Source organism: Stomoxys calcitrans, chromosome 3 (assembly GCF_963082655.1).
Source record: "Stomoxys calcitrans chromosome 3, idStoCalc2.1, whole genome shotgun sequence".
NCBI classification, from domain to species: Eukaryota; Metazoa; Arthropoda; class Insecta; order Diptera; family Muscidae; genus Stomoxys; species Stomoxys calcitrans.
Window position 1 is genome coordinate 21,854,773 of NC_081554.1, and position 18,465 is coordinate 21,873,237.

The following is an 18,465-nucleotide window of genomic DNA, read 5'->3' on the forward strand; positions in this document are numbered from 1 at the left end:
TGGCTTTGTCCAGGGTGAGGGGTAGTTTTAGCAGAGAAATGCTAATGAACATCATTATCGAAATGATGATAATTATTATGAACATGTACTTACTTAGACATTGTGAGATATGTACTTGGAGAACGTAATACGTAGCAAAAACACACACATACCTAGAAAGAGAAAGAAAGAGACAAGAAAAGGAAAATGTCATAAAAATTTAATACAACAGGATCATTATGTAGGAATTTATCTTAGCTTGACTAGGGTAAGGTACGTGTGATAATTATTGATTTTTATTTATGTTGTTGTCTTTGTTGTTGTTTTGGTTAATAATAACAATAATAATACGTATATGCCATAAAGACTTTAGCTTTAAATAGACTTGTGTTTAATGTCTATTTAAATGTGTTCTGTGCTTTTGTTTATATCCGATTTTGTTTTAACGACAAGTGATTAAGAAAATAATTATACAAATGTTCAATTTAAAATGTCTTCAGACAAATTCAATTTATGTTAAACTAGCTACGCTGCGCCTTATTTTACTTTATATGGCACAAAAAATGTCCATTGAATATTTATTTTTGACAATTAAAGAGCTTTTAGTGAAAAACCATGCTACGAAAATAGTATCGGTATATAGCTTGAGAAACAGTATAACAATATAAATTCCATATGATCTTTATTCGTCTATGAATTCGCTAGGAGGGTTTATGGTTATTTAAGTTTGGTTGTTAAAGACTTATTTTAGCTTAAAAGACTTTATTGGAACCCAATATTCTCATATGAATTTTGGTAGTGGAAAGTGCCACAGGGTGGCGGTTGCTTGGTTAGGGGAGTGGTGTGGTGTGAACCCCCAAAAAGGTGGTCCGGTTAGTGGATATGAATTTCGTTCCCTACTCCCAAATACCTTTAATTTTAGCCCCAAGATCGGTTAATATGTATGTCCAATTTAGGGAGGTTTTCTGGGGTGAGGTGGTCCCCCAGACACTTAGCGCTGAAAAAATATTAGCAGCGAGCTCGACCAGTTAGAATTCCATTGTAGGATCAGCTTCTTACTCTACCTTCAAAACCCATTTTTTTAAACCCCCTATTGCCATTGGTCTAAGGGGAGTTTATGGGGTGAGGCGTCCCCCAAACACCTGACCCCAAAATTGTTTATTAAATTAGTTTTCAAATCTCAAATGCCTTTCGGTAAATTCGTATTATACTCCCATATACTCAACTTTACTTTATTTCGCCCCATATTGCGATGGTCACTAAATAATTGCTGTTTGTGGGGTGTTTTTGGGGAAAGGATAGGCACTCAAAAATTGGGCCTCGGAAGTGGGTATCAATTTTGTGATCTATTCCCCAATACCTTTCATGTGAGCTCCACATTGACAGGGTCGGTAAATATTTCCGGTTTAGGGGGTGTTTTGTGAAATGTCGTCCAAACACTTAGTCTTGAAAATATATTAGCATCTTGCTCTTCTCTCATATATCATTTGTTTGAACCCCATATTGCCATTGGCGTCAAAATTGGTTATCAAATACGTTTGCTAATCTCAAATACCTTTTATTTCAACCCCTTATTGCAAAAGTCAGCAAATATGTCCGGTTTGGGGTATGGGACCTAAAAGCTATCAATATCGAGCTCCACTCTCTTTAAGATTCAAATTGTGATGGTGGGCAAATACCTCCTATTTTCGGGTGGGACGTCGTTTAGACAGTTGGTCCCGAATGGTGATATCACATTCCTAGTCTACTCCCAATTACCTTTCATTTGAGCCCCATATTTCCATAGTCGACAAAAATGACCGTTTTGGTGGTTGTTTTTTAAGGGATGGGTCGGCCACTCAGTGACTTGACCCTGAAAATATATATCAGATTCTTGTTCTACTCAAAAAAAAAAAACTCTTATTTGAGCCCCATATAGCAATGGTCAGCAAATACGTCCTATTTGGGTAGTTTTATTGGGGGTGGGGTGGCGCCATAGACAATTTTCCCGAATATTGTTATCAGATATATGCTTTACTTCCAAAGACCGTTCATTTGAGCCCCACATTGACATGGTCGGTAAATATGTCTTCTTTTGGGGATGATCTCGGTGATCGGCGGCCCCAAACACTTGGTCCCACACCTGGATGTCATATTCGTATTCTACACTCAAATATCTTTTATTTAAGCCCCATATTGCCATGTTCAGTAATAAGTCCTGCTTGAGGGGTGTTTTGGGGAAGGGGTGGACCCCCAGAAACTTGGTCTCACATTTAGATATTCGTAATCTACTCGCAAATACTATTCATTTGAGTCCCATATTGCCATTGTCGTTAAAAAAGTCCGATTTAGGGGTGTTTTGGGGTTTGGGGTGGTCCCCTTAACACTTGGTCCAACAATTGAATATCAGATGCGTTTTCTACTCTTAAATACCTTTCAATTAAGTCCCATATTGTCGTGATTGGTCAATATATATATTTAGTAGGTTTTGGGGGTGGGGCGGCCCCCCTAGATACCCTCTTCGAAATTTGGACACCAAATTTTTGTTTTTTTTTTAGATTACTTTAAGAGAGTATGCAAAATTTCGCTTAAATCGCATCACCTTTCTCCGAGATCTGACTTTTCTGAAAATTAGGGTAAGGGGGAGGGTCCGCCCCCCTTTCAGATATTAAAAAACGTAATACCCTATTTTCACCACAGGATCATTATGCATCATTTGTGAAAATATGAAGAAAATCGGTTCAGCCGTAGAGTCTATACGGAACAGAAAAACAAAAAAAAAAAAAAAACAACAAACAAGCAAACACAAATTGATTTTTATACCCTCCACCATAGGATGGGGGTATACTAATTTCGTCATTCTGTTTGTAACACCTCCAAATATGCTTCTCAGACCCCATAAAGTATATATATTCTTGATCGTCATGTCATTTTAAGTCGATCTAGCCATGTCCGTCTGTCTGTCCGTCCATTCGTCCGTCCATCTGTCTGTCTGTCGAAAGCACGATAATTTTCGAAGGAGTAAAGCTAGCCACTTGAAATTTTGCAAAAATACTTAGTAGTAGTTCGGTTGGAATTGTAAATGAGTCAAATCAGCCCATATTTTGATATAGCTGCCATATAAACCGATCTTGGGTCTTGACTTCTTGAGCCTCTAGGGGCGCAATTCTCGTCCCATATGACTGAAATTTTGCACGTGGTGTTTTGGTATCACTTTCAACAACTGTTCTTAATATGGCGCAAATCGGTCCGTGTTTTGATATAGCTGCCATATAAACCGATCTGGGATCTTGACTTTTTGAGCCTCTAGAGGGCGCAATTCTTATACAATTTGTCAGAGATTTTGTACAATGGTTGTGACCTTTCACATACGTGTCTAATATGGTCTGAATCGATCAATAGCTTGAAACAACTCCCATATAAACCTATCTCCCGATTTTGCTTCTGGAGCCCCTACAAGGCGCAATTCTTATCCGAATGAACTGAAATATTACACAATGCCTTCTAAAATGTTCAGCATTCATTTATGGTCCGAATCTGACTACAACTTGATATAGCTCCAATAGCACAACAGTTCTTATTCAATATTCTTTGTTTGCTTAAAAAGAGATACCGAGCATAAAACTCGACAAATGTGATCCATGGTCGAGGATATATAAGATTCGGCCCGGCCGAACTAAGCATGCTCTTACATATTGTCTATAGTCTGAAAAACATGCCAGTGCCAATTTTTAAGACGTTCGAATGAAAATTGCGACCTGTACTTTGTACACAAGTTAATATGGAAAGACGGATAGACAGACATGCAGAGCTAAAAAGTCATTCTGAGTCTATCGGTATACTTATCAATTGGTCTATAATTCCCTGTACCATGGTACTGGTGTAGGGTATAATTACGGCCTCTAGTGGTTCAAGTAGCCTAACTGGCAGATAGATTCATTAAGAGCTATATCAGGTTTTAAACCGATTGATACCATACTTAGCACATCTATTAAATGTCTTAGAAAACGTCATAGCACAAAATTTCAAACAAATCGGATAAGAATTGCGCTCTCTAGAGTCTCTGCAAATATAATCGGTAGATCTTCTTATATGGAAGCTATATCTAAATATGGACCAATTTGACCCATTTACAATCGCTACACTTTTAAGAAGTATTTGTGCAAAATTTCAAGCGCCTACCTTTACTCCTTGGAAAGTTATCGTGCTTTCTACAGACAAATAGAAAGACGGACGGACATGAATAGGTCGATCGGTCTTAGACCAGTATTTCGACGTGTTACAAACAGAATGACGATGTTGGTTTACCCCCATCTTATGGTGGAGGATATAAAAAAACTAATTTCCACAAAATCTTTTATTTTCGTTAGCAAAATTGCCCTACTTCTATGTAATTGTCTCTATCTTCTTTCTTGATGTATATACAATATTTCAATAGTTTTAACTTTTTTATTCCAATGCTCTTTTGGATAAATTCAAATGCCACGCATTTTAATTCCCCTGCCAACCTTTGTTCAACTCAAATTGAATGTCTACAGGAAAAATTAGTTGCCATGACCAACTGTGAAAAAAAAATTTTCATTACTGGCTATCCTTTATACATATGCACAAAACAACAAAACTCTTAAACAAATATATCCAAGCAATTTGCCAGAAATCCTTCTAAACAACAGGCCACCACTATCTTTTGTCATATGCTTTACTAACTATGTTTGTAACTAAATGAAAAATACAAAAAATAAATGCATACAAAATTCCACATTTAAAATATTTTCTTTTTTCATTTCATTTGAGAGCACAGCTAAAAAAATCATTCAACCGGAGGAGCAGAAAACACGAGTCAATGGAAATAATCAATTTGTCGTGCAAATTGAAAATGAAAAAAAAATCCATATACACACGCACACACACCCATTCATACACTCTCCTATATGATTGTATCAGCCAAGGACATGTTTTGATTGCCAGCCTGTTTGTTGTAAATGTATCAGCACTGTGTATTTGTTACGAAGGCAAGTCAGTATTTTATGTTTGTATGCGAGTCTGGGTGTATCTGTAAGTGCGTTTGTGTGAATGCCATACACTAATACAAACAAAAACTCATGATGGGCTTTAATAGAGGACCACCAAACAAGGCATAACCAGCTACTCTAACGGGAATGAAAGCAATGTAAACAAGCCCCACTTGTCACTGCATTAAAGAGACCATACACATACACGTTGAAAAAGAAACGCCGTTATACGATTAGCATCTAATACAATTCACTTTGATTTTGAGTTTTCTCTGGTCCATATTCTGCTTTAAGTGCTCCTTAGAAATCTTTTAATGAATGGATCGCTGTGGTGACCCAGTTGTGGCTGAAGAGAATAAAAGATAATTTTTAAGCGGTGGTTTTCTGGGACGCAAAGGATCTTGGGTATCAAGAAAATATTTAAATTCAATTTTTTAAACATTTCGAAGTTCAAAGCTTAGGATGAGGGTAAATTAATCTAGTCCTTCTGTATGTAACACCGAGAAATATTCGTCTGGGACCCCAAAAATTTTTTAGTTCGTCTCGACATCCTCGGTCGATCTAGCCATGTTCGTCCGTCCGTCTGTCGAAATCACGATAGCGGTCGAACTAGCTAGCCGCTTGAAATATTGCACAGATACTTGCTATTGATATAGGTCGTTGGGAATTGCAAATGGGCCATGTCCGTTCAGATATAGATATATAAACCGATCTCCCGATTTGACTTCTTGAGCCTTTAGGTTAGCTCAGGTAAGGTTAGGTTGTTGTGCGCTCTAAAAACTAAAAAGTAACCTCGAATAAGAAAATTTTAACTTACGGAATTCCAAACTTTCTACAAACAAAAATAACAAAAAAAAAAAATTACACACCCGGTTCATGTCTGATATCTTGTCCACACCTTAGTACCGCTGTCTGTTAGCCTTGAAAGCCGGGCAATGATATAGGAAATGCTCCAACGTCTCATCATCTACATATGCTTTCACTTGCCGCACCGATTTTTCATAAGCGAGCTCGTAGTCCAATGTGCCCCGTTATGACGGCAAAAGCTATATTGATATCCTTCGAACTTTCTTTCAGTAATAGCCTCGTCCTCTCACGATCGGGATCACAAAATAGGATTTTCCCTGTCCTATCGACTGTGTCGCTGTTCCGCAGTGTTTGTCGCCCACGCCCTTAAATCGGAATGTGTTGACCCGGAAGGCTTCGGGTTAACCAAGTTTATCGACGGCAGTTCTATGGCCTTCATTGCCATTGCCGTCTGCCCTTTCATTCCCCCTTACTCCTCTATGATCCAGCACCCAAACGAAGCGAATTGTGCCATCCTCAGAGAAGGCGTTAGTATCCTTCCTGCACGCAAAGACTATTCGTGACTTTACCAGCCAGGTTGTTATTACCTAAATGGTCAGTTTACTGTCCGTAAATATGTTGACACTCGACGTTCTCGCGTTAACACCACACCACCTTAGTCATTCCGTGTTTACCTGATTCTCCGCCTATAGGATCGTTTTATGGTTAGACAGTCGGAAACATATCTCGGCTCCTGGGTTCTCAATGTAGACCAACAGGGCCACTCTGTCCCATAGCGTTAAGCCTTCTGTGTAAGTAAGTAAGTCAGTCAGTAAGAAAGTAGGTTTGTCAATAAGTATGGAGGTAAGTATATAAGTTGAATGAACGTCCAGGTGTCAATTCCAGAGTTCCATCAATCCAAGAGAGTGCCACTGGCAGCAGTGCTCGTACTGGACTTCAAGTGTCATCTCAGGTATCCAATCGGAAACCTCTTCTATTCTTCTCGGGCTACCTATCTAGTAAGCCGTCTCTATTATACCGCGATGGTGTGGCCTGCTCCTATCCATTCTCCCTAACTTCTATCCATTCTCCCATCGCCGTAAGGTTCAAAGCCTCAATGTAAGGCAGTGGCTGCCTTACACTTAATATCTATGTATGTGGGTCGGATATCTAGAACAGTCCCCAGTTCCCTATTGGGTTGGCACCTCATTGCTCAGCCTATGCCAAGACAACATGTTCTCTGAACGCTTCTGTTGAGCCATTAGACTATCCTCGAATTCAGACCCATTTCGAGCTTACGTCCCACCTACATAGGGCCCAAAACCTGTAAGCGTTCTCAGTACGCACCTGAGTGTAATACTCCCAGTTCTGTTTGCTGTCTAAGATAACTATTGTATAAAGTATTTGACCTTGTCAGATGTCGAATTCGTTCTATTGAGGAAAAGTGGTGCCTCAAATTCGCCCACCTTCGTTTTCCCCGTGAACAGGCAGATCTCAGATCTTGGGAGACCTAGGTCTAGATCAGTCGTATACCATCTTCAAGATGCTTTCGGTCATTCTGCATAGCTGTTTCGGATTCTTACCCCTTAGAAAAACTATAATATAGCCTGCGTAGCAGACGAATTCAAAGCTCTCCTCAGTCAGCATCCGTCATATGTTACATATGGTGGTCATACATAGGATTGGCCGTGACGCGGTCCGGGCCAACGCAAAGGACAGCGAAGAGGTTAGCATGTCCGCCTATGACGCTGAACGCTTGGGTTAAAATCCAGGCAAGACCATCAGAAAAAAATTTTTCGGTGGCTTTCCCCTTCTAATGCTGGCAGCATATCTGAGGTACTAAGCCATGTAAAACTTCTCTCCAAAGATGTGTCGCACTGCGGCACGCCGTTCGGACTCGGCTATAAAAAAGAGGACCTTATCATTGAGCTTAAACTTGAATCGGCCTGCACTCATTGGTATGTGAGAAGTTTGCCCCTGTTCCTTAGTGGAATGTTCATGGGCAAAATTTGCAATTTGCAATGACCCGGTCCACCGGTCAAAGGATGGACCATATTGTTAAAAGGATTCCTGTTTTTATGCAAAAACCCGTGCAGACAAAATTTTAATAAAATTCCTTAAAAGAAATTGCCACCAATGAAAAAATTTCAATGAAGTTTTCACTAAAAACAAAAGTTTAGTGAAATTTTCCCCTAGACAAAAATTCAATAAAATTTCCCCCAAGAAAAAATGTTAGTAAATTTTCCCCAAAGACAAAATTTCAATACGAAAATTTTTTCTTGATTTAAATGACAAAATCAAAATTTTAGTAAAATTTTCCCTGAAGAAAAAATTTCTGCAAAATTTTTCTAAAAAAAAAAAACAAGTAAAAAGTCATTAAGTTCGGCCGGATCGAACTTTGGATACTCACCACCTCGGATACATATGTAAAGACAGTTTTCTTACAATCCGGTGAAAATAAAGCTTCTATAAGCTTCAGACCCTTAACCCGCATATCGGTCTATATGGCAGCTATATCTAAATATAGTCCAATCAGAACCATATTTGGTCCTATGTTGGGAGGTGTAAAACTACCCCCTGTATCAAATTTTTGCGAAATCGGTTAAAAAATAAAGCTGTTATGGGTTTCAGACCCTTTATCTGGAGATCGGTCTATATGGCAGCTATATCTAAATATAGTCCGATTTGAACCATATTTGGTTTCCATGTTGGGAAGTCTAAAGCTACTCACCGTTTTAAATTTCAGCAAAAAAATATAGTCCGATCTCAACCATATTTAGATCAGATGACAGGAAGCCTTAAAATACTCACTATATCAAATTTCAGCGAAATCGAATAAAAAATAAAGCATTTATGGACATTAGACCCTTTATCGGCAGATCGGTCTATATGGCAGATATATCTAAATAAAGTCCGAACTAAACCATATTCAAGTCAGATGTAGGGAGGTCTAAAACTACTCACTGTTTCAAATTTCAGCCAAATCGGGTTATAAATAAAGTTTCCATGGGCTTCAGACCCTTTATCGGGAGATCGGTGTATATGGCAGCTATATATATATTGTCCGATCTGAACCATTTTTAGATCAGATGCCAGGAAGCTATCAACTATTCACGGTATCAAATTTCAGCGAAATCGGATAAAAAAAAGGCATTTACAGACATTAGACCCTTTATCGGCAGATCGGTCTATATAGCAGCTATATCCAAATATGGTCCAATTTGGCCCATTGAGGAACTTAACCAGCGTGCATCAAAAAGACGTATCTGTGCCAAATTTCAGCTCAATATCTCAATTTTTGAAGGCTGTAGAGTGATTTTAACAGACGGACGGGCAGACACACGGACATCGTTAAATCGTTCTAAAATTTTACGACGATCCGAAATATATATATTTTGTAGGGTCGGGAATTGATATTTCGATGGGTTTCGAATGGAATGACTAAATTAATATACCCCCTTCCCACGGTTGTGGATATACAAATTTTAATGAAATTTTCCCTAAAGGAAAAATGTACGACAAAATTTCTCTAACAGCTTTTAGCAATATTTTCTCCAAAATAAATTACACGAAATGTTCTCCACATTTCACTAATTTATTCTTAAGTGCATTGAATTATTTAAAGGGTTGTAGCCTGGTCTTGAAACCAGGCGTTTTACAATCGATTTTTTTTAAATATTTTTTCTGTGTACCCTATACCCTCGCATGGGGGTATGCCAGATGTGCTGATGGAACTACAACTGTTGTTGATGATATGTTTTTGGGTGTGGAGATTTATTACAAAACTTTTTCAGTTTCTTTTTTTTGTGTTTGTTATGCAAAAATGTCAAACCAACAGAACTTTTAATAGATCACGTTAAAAGTTACACAATGGCACATTGGGGAGTAATGAAGGTTGACTTTGGATTTTGTTGTTGTTCTTCTATTCTATCAATTGTTAGCCCTTCCTCGTAGCTCATATTAAAACCGCACTATGTGTTATTATGCAGATGAGTTTTTAATTTGCCATGGCAAAAAAAAAAATGGAAAAAATAAAATAATAGGGGAAACTATAAAACCGCCACCAACATTCAAGGTTACCAACATCAATATTTAAAACAAAAGTGCTATTATAATAGAGCCTCACATCAATAGCATGTAAATTGAAAGGCACGTGGAAAAAAATGAGAAATTGCGGAACTAAGCATAAACTCAATGGGTTTGTTTTTCTTTTTTTTTTTAAAGAAAATTGTAGAAAATATTGCAATTCAAGCAAATATGTATAAAGGTTTATATTCTCACTTTAATGATAAAAAATGCAACAATATGGAAACAAATAGACTCGCTGTTGTGGAAACGAAACCAATATGAAAACAAACTACAGAATTGCCTGTAAACTCTTTCCATTGTGTTTTGTGTGTATAAATTTCCTATTATTAATTCGATGTATAGAAGAGTAAACAAATATTACTCTTTGCTCGGAAAAACGTTTATTGCTTAACATTTTAATTGCTGTAAAGGGAAATGTGTACAGATTTTTTTTTGCTATGCTTTGGAGAACATAAAAAATATGTATAATAGGGTGGGTCAATAAATGGAAGCAAAAAAAAAAAACCCAGCCAGTAGTTATCAAAATCGGAATCTACGACGAATAAAAAATATGCCCCAACAACCATAGGTTTAAAATCGAACTTCTAGTTTGTAACGTAGAAGTCTTTCTAATTAATCTTCTCAGCACCTGAATCCATAATGATCCAGACCAGTTCATATTCGGCCTAAGTTCGGCCGGGCCGAATCTTATATACCCTCCACCATGGATCGCATTTGTCGAGTTCTTTTCCCGGCATCTCTTCTTAGGCAAAAAGGATATAAGAAAAGATTTTCCCTGCTATAAGAGCGATATCAAGATATGGTCCATTTTGGACCACAATTAAATTTTATGTTGGAGACCTGTGTAAAATGTCAGCCAATTCGAAAAAGAATTGCGCCCTTTGGGGGCACAAGAAGTAAAATAGAGAGATCGATTTATATGGGAGCTGTATCGGGCTATAGACCGATTCTGTAGTTTGTTTTCATATTGGTTTCGTTTCCACAACAGCGAGTCTATTTGTTTCCATATTGTTGCATTTTTTATCATTAAAGTGACAAAATTTCAGGCAAATCGGTTAATAATTGCGACCCCTAGCGGCTCATGAAGTCAAGATCCCAGATCGGTTTATATGGCAGCTATATCAGGTTATGAACCGATTTGAAACTTATTTGACACAATTGTTGAAAGTAAGAATAAAATACTTAATGAAAAATTTCAGCCAAATCGGATAGGAATTTCAGCCAATCAGGTTATGAACCGATTCGAACCACACTTGGCATAGTTGTTGGATATCATAACAAAATACTTCGTGCAAAAATGCATTCAAATCGGATAAGAATTGCGCCCTCTAGAAGTTCAAGAAGTCAAGACCCAAGATCGGTTTATATGGCAGCTATATCAGGTTATAAACCGATTTGAACCGTACCTGGCACCAGTTATTGGATATGATAACAAAACACGTTGTGCAAAATTTCATTCCAATCGGATAAGAATTGCGCCCTCCAGAGGCTGAAGAAGTCAAGACCCAAGATCGGTTTATATGGCAGCTATATCAAAACATGGACCGATATGGCCTATTTACAATACCAACCGATCTACACCAATAAGATGTATTTGTGCGAAATTTCAAGCGGCTAGCTTTACTCCTTCGGAAGTTAGCGTGCTTTCGACAGACAGACGGACGGTCCGTCCGGACATGGCTAGATCAACATAAAATGTCGCGACGATCAAGAATATAATACTTTTTGGGGTCTTAGACGAATATTTCGAGTAGTTACAAACAGAATGACGAAATTAGTATACCCCCTATCTTATGGTGGAGGGTGTAATGAGTCATTAGCATGAGAACTTCTCAAAATCGGAAATTTCTGGGAAGAAACCAATTTATCAAAAAACCCGGTTTTTCGGATTTTCAGAAACCGACTCAGACGCCCAGAGAAATCAAATGCGCGGTTTACAAAAACCGAACGAATGACCAGAACGGTTACTTGGGAAAGTAGATAAAAATTTCAGTTAAGATATAGCGGGGAATGGAGGCCACCGTAAAAGTTAGCATATCCACCTGTAAAGCTGAATGCCTGGGTTTGACTCCTTGCGCGTACATCAGAAACAAGTAAAAGCGAGCTAAGTTCGGCCGTGCCGCATCTTTTATACCCTCCACCATATATCGCATTTGTCGATTTTTTTCCCAATATCCCTTTTAGGCAAACAAGGGATAAAAGAAAATAATTGCTATGATATTGGAGCTATATGAAGTTATGGTCCTATTCGGACCATAGTTGAATTGAATGTTGAATTTCAGCCAATTTGAATAAGAATTCCGCCTTTTGGGGTCTTGGGTAGTAAAATAGAGAGATGGGTTTGTATGGTAGCCGTATCAGGCTATAGACCGATGCAGACCATATTCAACACGTATGTTGAAGGTCCTTGGAGAAGCTGTTGTACAAAATTTCAGCCGAATCGGATAATAATTACGCCCTGTGGAGGCTCAAGAAGTCAAGATCCCAGATCGGTTTATATGGCAGCTATACCAGATTATGAACCGATTTGTATCATACTTAACACAGTTGTTGGAAGTGATACCAAAACACTACCTGCGAAATTTCAGTCAAATCGGACTAGAATTGCGACATTTTGAGGCTCAAGAAGTCAAGACCCAAGATCAGTTTATATGGAAGCTATATCAAAACATGGACCGATTTGGCCCATTTACAGTTCCAACCGACCTACACTAATAAAAAGTATTTGCGCAAAATTTCAAGCGTCTAGCTTTACTCCTTCGAAAGTTAGCGTGCTTTCGACAGACAGACGGACGGACCGACGAGCGAACAGACGGACGGCCATGCCTAGATCGACTTGCAATTACATGACGAACAAGAATATGGGTTTCAGACGCATATTTCGAGGTGTTACAAACAGAAGTACGAAATTAGTATACCCCCTTCCTATGGTGGAGGGTATACAATTAATTGTTTGTAAGATTTGTGTACTTGTGACAAGGATATTTCGACCTAAAGTGACAGTCTCAGTCTCGTCGATTTTAATGCATTATTTATTCGCTTAAATTTATTTCACTAAAAAATAAAAACAGAACGAATTCCATAAAAGACCCTTTGGTATAAATTTAACAAAACAATCAATATTTTTTTTTTCGTTCTCCTATTTATAGAACGATTTATGAATAGTTTACTTTTGTTAAGGGAGGCCTATACTATATCATTTGGTATTCATGAAACTTTTTTCTGCAGTGTGTGTGTGTGTGGGTGTTTTTTCTGTTTTACAAAAATATTATTTGTAACGACATTGAATGCATGAATGAATGAATCTCCATGCATATATGAACATATGTTTGAAAATTTAGTGCATTCACCACAAATAGAATTATCAAAGAGTGAATATGGCCTGCAATTGAATGTGTGTGGGGGGTAAATGGGGAGGGCTTTGGAGTGGTTGGATATTTGAATTGCTGTTTGGATGGCATGTTCAAACGTTTTCCTAGTTTTCCCATATTAGCAATTCATGATGTCTATTCGTCCACTCCAAAAACATATTCGACAAAAGTGAAGTTTATGCAAATTTCCAATTCACCTGTGACTCGAAGCTGTAGAATAAATGTGGCCGAGATAAGGTTATTGCATTTTAGTGCACTACGCTGCGCTGCTTTGCTCTGATAAAATCAGTCATGCAAACTGCTTTAGTCATTTGCAATCAAAATCATGTTGGGATATTAACATTTTCAAGTGTTAACGACAAATGGCTATGGTTTTAATGACATCGGCTACTATGGAGACACTTGTGATAACTGTTCAACAAATGTGTGTTGGTGTTATTTTAATCTCTTGGAAAAAAGACATTTTCAGCTTTCTCTCTTTCTCGCCCTCTCTCACAAGGTAAAATTGATATTGATTTCCTGGGAATCCTTTTATGGGGGAGGTGGGGATGGGAAAATAAACATTTCCTGTTTCATGCCATATTTGCATTCCTTTTCCGGCATCCTACTCTTGTCCCAGTGCTTTTTCCGCAGCTTCTCTAGAAATAATTGAACAAGCTAAGTAGTCGTATACGTAGTTGATTTAAATTTCGCTTCTACTACTTTGCCTTTTTATGGTTGAAAAAATTTGGTCTCCCTATGCGACCTAGTCCAAATATGTGGTTGCGTATGCTAAGTTAGCTGCTTCAGTTTTATTGGTTGTATGTGAATGCTTTTGGTTTTTGTCCAAAAAAAAAGTAAAAAAATCTGAAAGTGATGAACTCAAATTTCAAATATCCAAGGGACACGCTTTGAACGTGGTTGGTATAGGGAAGGAGTTGTTAAATAATCATAGAATGAGCACAATCGGTTTAAAGTGCCAGTACCACCATGCCATAAAACAGACCACCGCTAAAAGAAAATGGTAATGCTAAAACAGGGCACCCGTTAATCAGGTGTAGTGAAGAAAAATTTAAGCTTAAAATTTTTATAAATGGCATGCATGAAACAAAAAATTTTTTGGAAAGAGAGTTTATAAAAATTCTTCATCGGAAGAAAATTTCCAATTTTTTTTGGAAAAATGCACTTGTTCCAAATCTTTCTCTACAAAGCAAAATTTTGGAAAAAAAGACAATTTTTACAAAAATCTTCTCATATATAAAAATCAATTTGTGTTTGTTTGTTAGCCCCAAAACACCTTAAAATAGGTTTATTTGACGATCATGGCAATATTGGACTCAAATGAAAGGTATTCGGGAGTAGATTACGAATATGGTCAGGAAGTAGGAATAGACTTTATAATTTATTAATAACGGAAGGGGCGGACTCTTCATCGTTACCCCTAAAAGACCACCCAAAATCAAAAGTGGACCGAAAAGACAATATGGGTATCAAATGAAAAGTATGCGGGAGAAGATAACGAATCTGGCATACAAATTCATGTCGAAGTAAAGGGGGTCACCCCACACCCACAAAAACGCCTAAAATGGGCACATTCGCCAATCACGGATATATGGGTCTCGGACCGTAAAGACTGAAAAACGGCAGAACCGATTTTCTTGAAATTTTCGCATATTGTGAAGGTTGGTCTGGAAGGAAAAATAGGCTATATAATTTTTCGGTATCGGAAAGGGGACGGACCCTCCCCCTTATGCCAAAAACAGAACCCAAAATCAAAAGTGGACCGATCGGGACAAAATAAGTATCAAATGAAGGTATTAGAGAGTAGAATACGAAGACGGTATTAATTTTAACCTAAGTATCCATCGGGCCGCTCCAGCCCCAAAACTTCCCCAAACCGACTGGACGTTCATTTCAATATAAGGCTCAAATGAATGGTATTTGGGAGTAGATTTCGAATCTGGCATACAAAATCAGAACGAAGTATAGGGGGTCACGCCACCCCTTAAAAACGCCATTAGGCCCCTTATGACTATATGATTCATTGCTGAACCGATTTTCTTAAAATTTTCATAGATTGTGTACGTTTGTCTGGAAGGAAACATAGGGTTTATAATGTTTAGATATCTGGTGTAGGCGGATCCTCCCCCTTACCCCCAAAACGCCACCCATATGCGAAAGTGGTCCGATGGACACAATAAGGGTATCAAATTAAAGGTATTGGAGACCTGATAACGAATATGGTATTACAATTTGGGTCCAAGTACCCAGCGGGCTCCCCTCCTAACCCAAAAACTCCTCTAAACAGATATATTCGAAGTTCATGTCAATATGGGACTCAAATGAAAAGTATTAGGCATTAGATTACAAATACGGCATACAACATTAGGTCCAAGTAATGGGAGGTCGCCCACCCTCAAATACCCCCAAATGGATATATTAGCCGACCATGGCACATGTCTAGGTGGCGCTTTTCCTCCTAAAGATACGTCAAATGGATTATTTGACTCATTATTACAATGTGGGACTCAAATGAAAGGTATTTAAGAGTAGAAAACGAATTTGATATCCAAGTCTTTTAGGGTAAGCCCTAAAGCACCCCCTAAACTGAACTTCATTTCCGTTGGGAATAAAAAACGAATTTTGATATATATTTTCAGTGCAAAGTGCCGGTGGCTGCCCCAGCCGCAAAACACCTTCCAAACGATTCGTATTTACCAGGCATGGCAATATGGGGCTCAAATAAAAGAAAGAAGGAAGTGCAGTATGAATTTTATATCCATATATATCGGACGAATCCGATTCGGACGATAAGAGAATTGAAGGTTGAAGAGCATAGTAGAAGTCATTGTCTAATATTTCAGCGCATTCGGATAAGAAATACGCCTTGTGGGGGCTCAAGAAGCAAATTCGGAAGATCGGTTTATATGGGAGCCGTATCAATCTATAGATCGATTCAGACCATATTCGACACGTACATTGAAGGTCATGGGAGAAGCCGTGGTAAAAAATTTCTGCCAAGTCGGATGAGAATTGCGCCCATCGGAGGCTCAAAAAGTCAAGATCTAAGATCGGTTTATATGGCAGCTATCTCAGGTTATGTACCAATTTTCGCATATTAAGCACAGTTGTAGAAAGTCATTACAAAACATCTCGTGCGAAATTTCAGCCAAATCGGATAAGAATTGGGCCCTCTAGCGGCTCAAAAAGTCAAGATCCAAATACGGCTTACATGGCAGCTATACCAGGTTGCAGACCGATTCCGACAATACTTGGCACAGTTATTGGAAGTGAACAAAACACCACACCAAATCACCACTTGCAGTCAATTCGGATGAGAATTGCGCCCTCTAGAGGCTCTATATGGCAGCTTAATCTGGTTATGAACTGATTTGAACCATATCTAACACAGTTGTTGGAAGTGCTACTACAACACCACGTGCAAAATTTCATTTCAATCGGACGATAATTGCACTCTCTGGAGGCTCAAGAAGTCAAGACCCAAGATTGGTTTATATGGGAGCTATATCAAAATATGGACCGATTTGGCCCATTTACAATCCCAACCGACCTACACTAATAAAAAGTATTTCCGCAAAATTTCAAGCGGCTATCTTTACTCCTTCGAAAGTTTGCGTGCTTTCGATAGACAGACGGGCGAACATGGCTTAAAATGTCATGACGATCAAGAATAGACATACTTTATGGGGCTTAGACCCATATTTCGAGGTGTTACAAACAGAATGACAAAATTAGTATACCCCCATCCTATGGTGGAGGGAATAAAAAATTTTTAATTTTGTATGGAAAAAAATGTTCCAAAAATTTATTTATTTTTTTTTTTTTTGGAAAAATATGTCTTCATGAAAAATTTCGATAGTAAAGCCTCCTTTTTACCTTACTACTCTCTGGAGGTACTCTATGAACAACAAGTAGTAATTTTTTTTGTTTGAGGCCACTCACTGTAGCACAGATGTTAGCATGTCTGCCTATGACGCTAAATGCAAGCGTTTGAATAATGGCGAGAACATAAAAAAAATTCAGAGGTGGTTATTGCCTCAGGTTCATTTTAATTGGCAATGTTGCAATCTACAGCTTTTTATATAAGTCACTATTGTTTCACAAAATTTTGTTTAAGCCCCAAATTTTAACCTTACTCGTACCATATAAATTCACTTTTCCATATTTATTAAATTTTTCCATGTTATCATTAAATTTTTTGCATCTTTAGCAATAGCACAACTAAAACCAAGTTAAACATTTCCTTACCGCAAGTACACAATTTGCAGAGTTTGAAACTAATGTCCCTCTGTTTAATGAATTTACACTGAAAATTCCTATCCTAACACAACTTCTCAACAAAAGATAAACGCCAAATGAAAAAGTTTTCAGCGATGTTCGTAGCGAAATCTGGCCGAACAGCATTTTTTCCACAGATAAAGCATAGAAGAAAAAAAAAACAACCATGAAAATTAAGGAAAATTCTTAAAACAAAGCAAGCAAGACACAAAAGTTTTGAAAACGTTTTGCAGTTGCAATTGGCCATTGGATGCACAAAAAAAAAAATGCAATATTTAAAAGTGTGGCGACACGACAATGCAAACAGGCAATAAAAAGAGCATAAACGCAAAGATACTATTTGCATAATATCAATGACAAGAAGCGGCACAGCACACAGCAGAGTATGGGTAAATTTTTGCGAAAGCTACGGAAACGGAAAACTTATGTTGGCACAAGCCAAGAAAGGAGTTGTGAAATTGCCTTAACAAATAATATAAAGGAAATCAAACAGAAACCATTACCATTGGGAAAGCATAACGAAAAAAAAAACTATTTACACTCTTAACACTCGAAGGTTATCTGGCCTTCGAAATAAAAGTCAACAGCTAAAGTTTACCAAACCAGGATTTCCGGCAAACAACTAACCCACCCTTTGCTTCCTGTTGTAATGGTGATTTTTTTCTTTTCTGGAAAAATGTTAAGATTTTTGTACTAACCTGAATTGGGTTGTCCATTGCTGTTGGGTCTGGCCGATGGTGCACCATCTCGTGCCTCCACCTCTAAGGCATAAGCGCCTTTCTTCTCTCTGTCGAATACTGTTTTGGTGAAAATTTCTCCACTTTGCAAATTAATTTCGAAGAATTCCTTGCCCTCGTTACGCGGTGAATCAACAATGTAATAATAAACCTGGAAAGAGAGGTAAAGGTTGAAAAAAAGTTTAACATATTGAATTCAATGGAAAATTTTAACTTTTAATTATAAAATTTCAA

General features: G+C 37.9%; 1 protein-coding gene across 5 annotated transcripts in view; it reads right to left on the reverse strand.

Moving 5' to 3' along the window:
* Positions 1-18,465, reverse strand: part of LOC106086998 (neural-cadherin) — a 535,030-nt gene that overhangs the window by 288,850 nt on the left and 227,715 nt on the right. For all 5 annotated transcript variants that reach the window (XM_059364497.1, XM_059364494.1, XM_059364495.1 and 2 more), the window contains exon 10: positions 18,193-18,382. In XM_059364497.1, the coding sequence (XP_059220480.1) occupies positions 18,193-18,382 (190 nt within the window). The remainder of the gene's footprint in view (positions 1-18,192; positions 18,383-18,465) is intronic.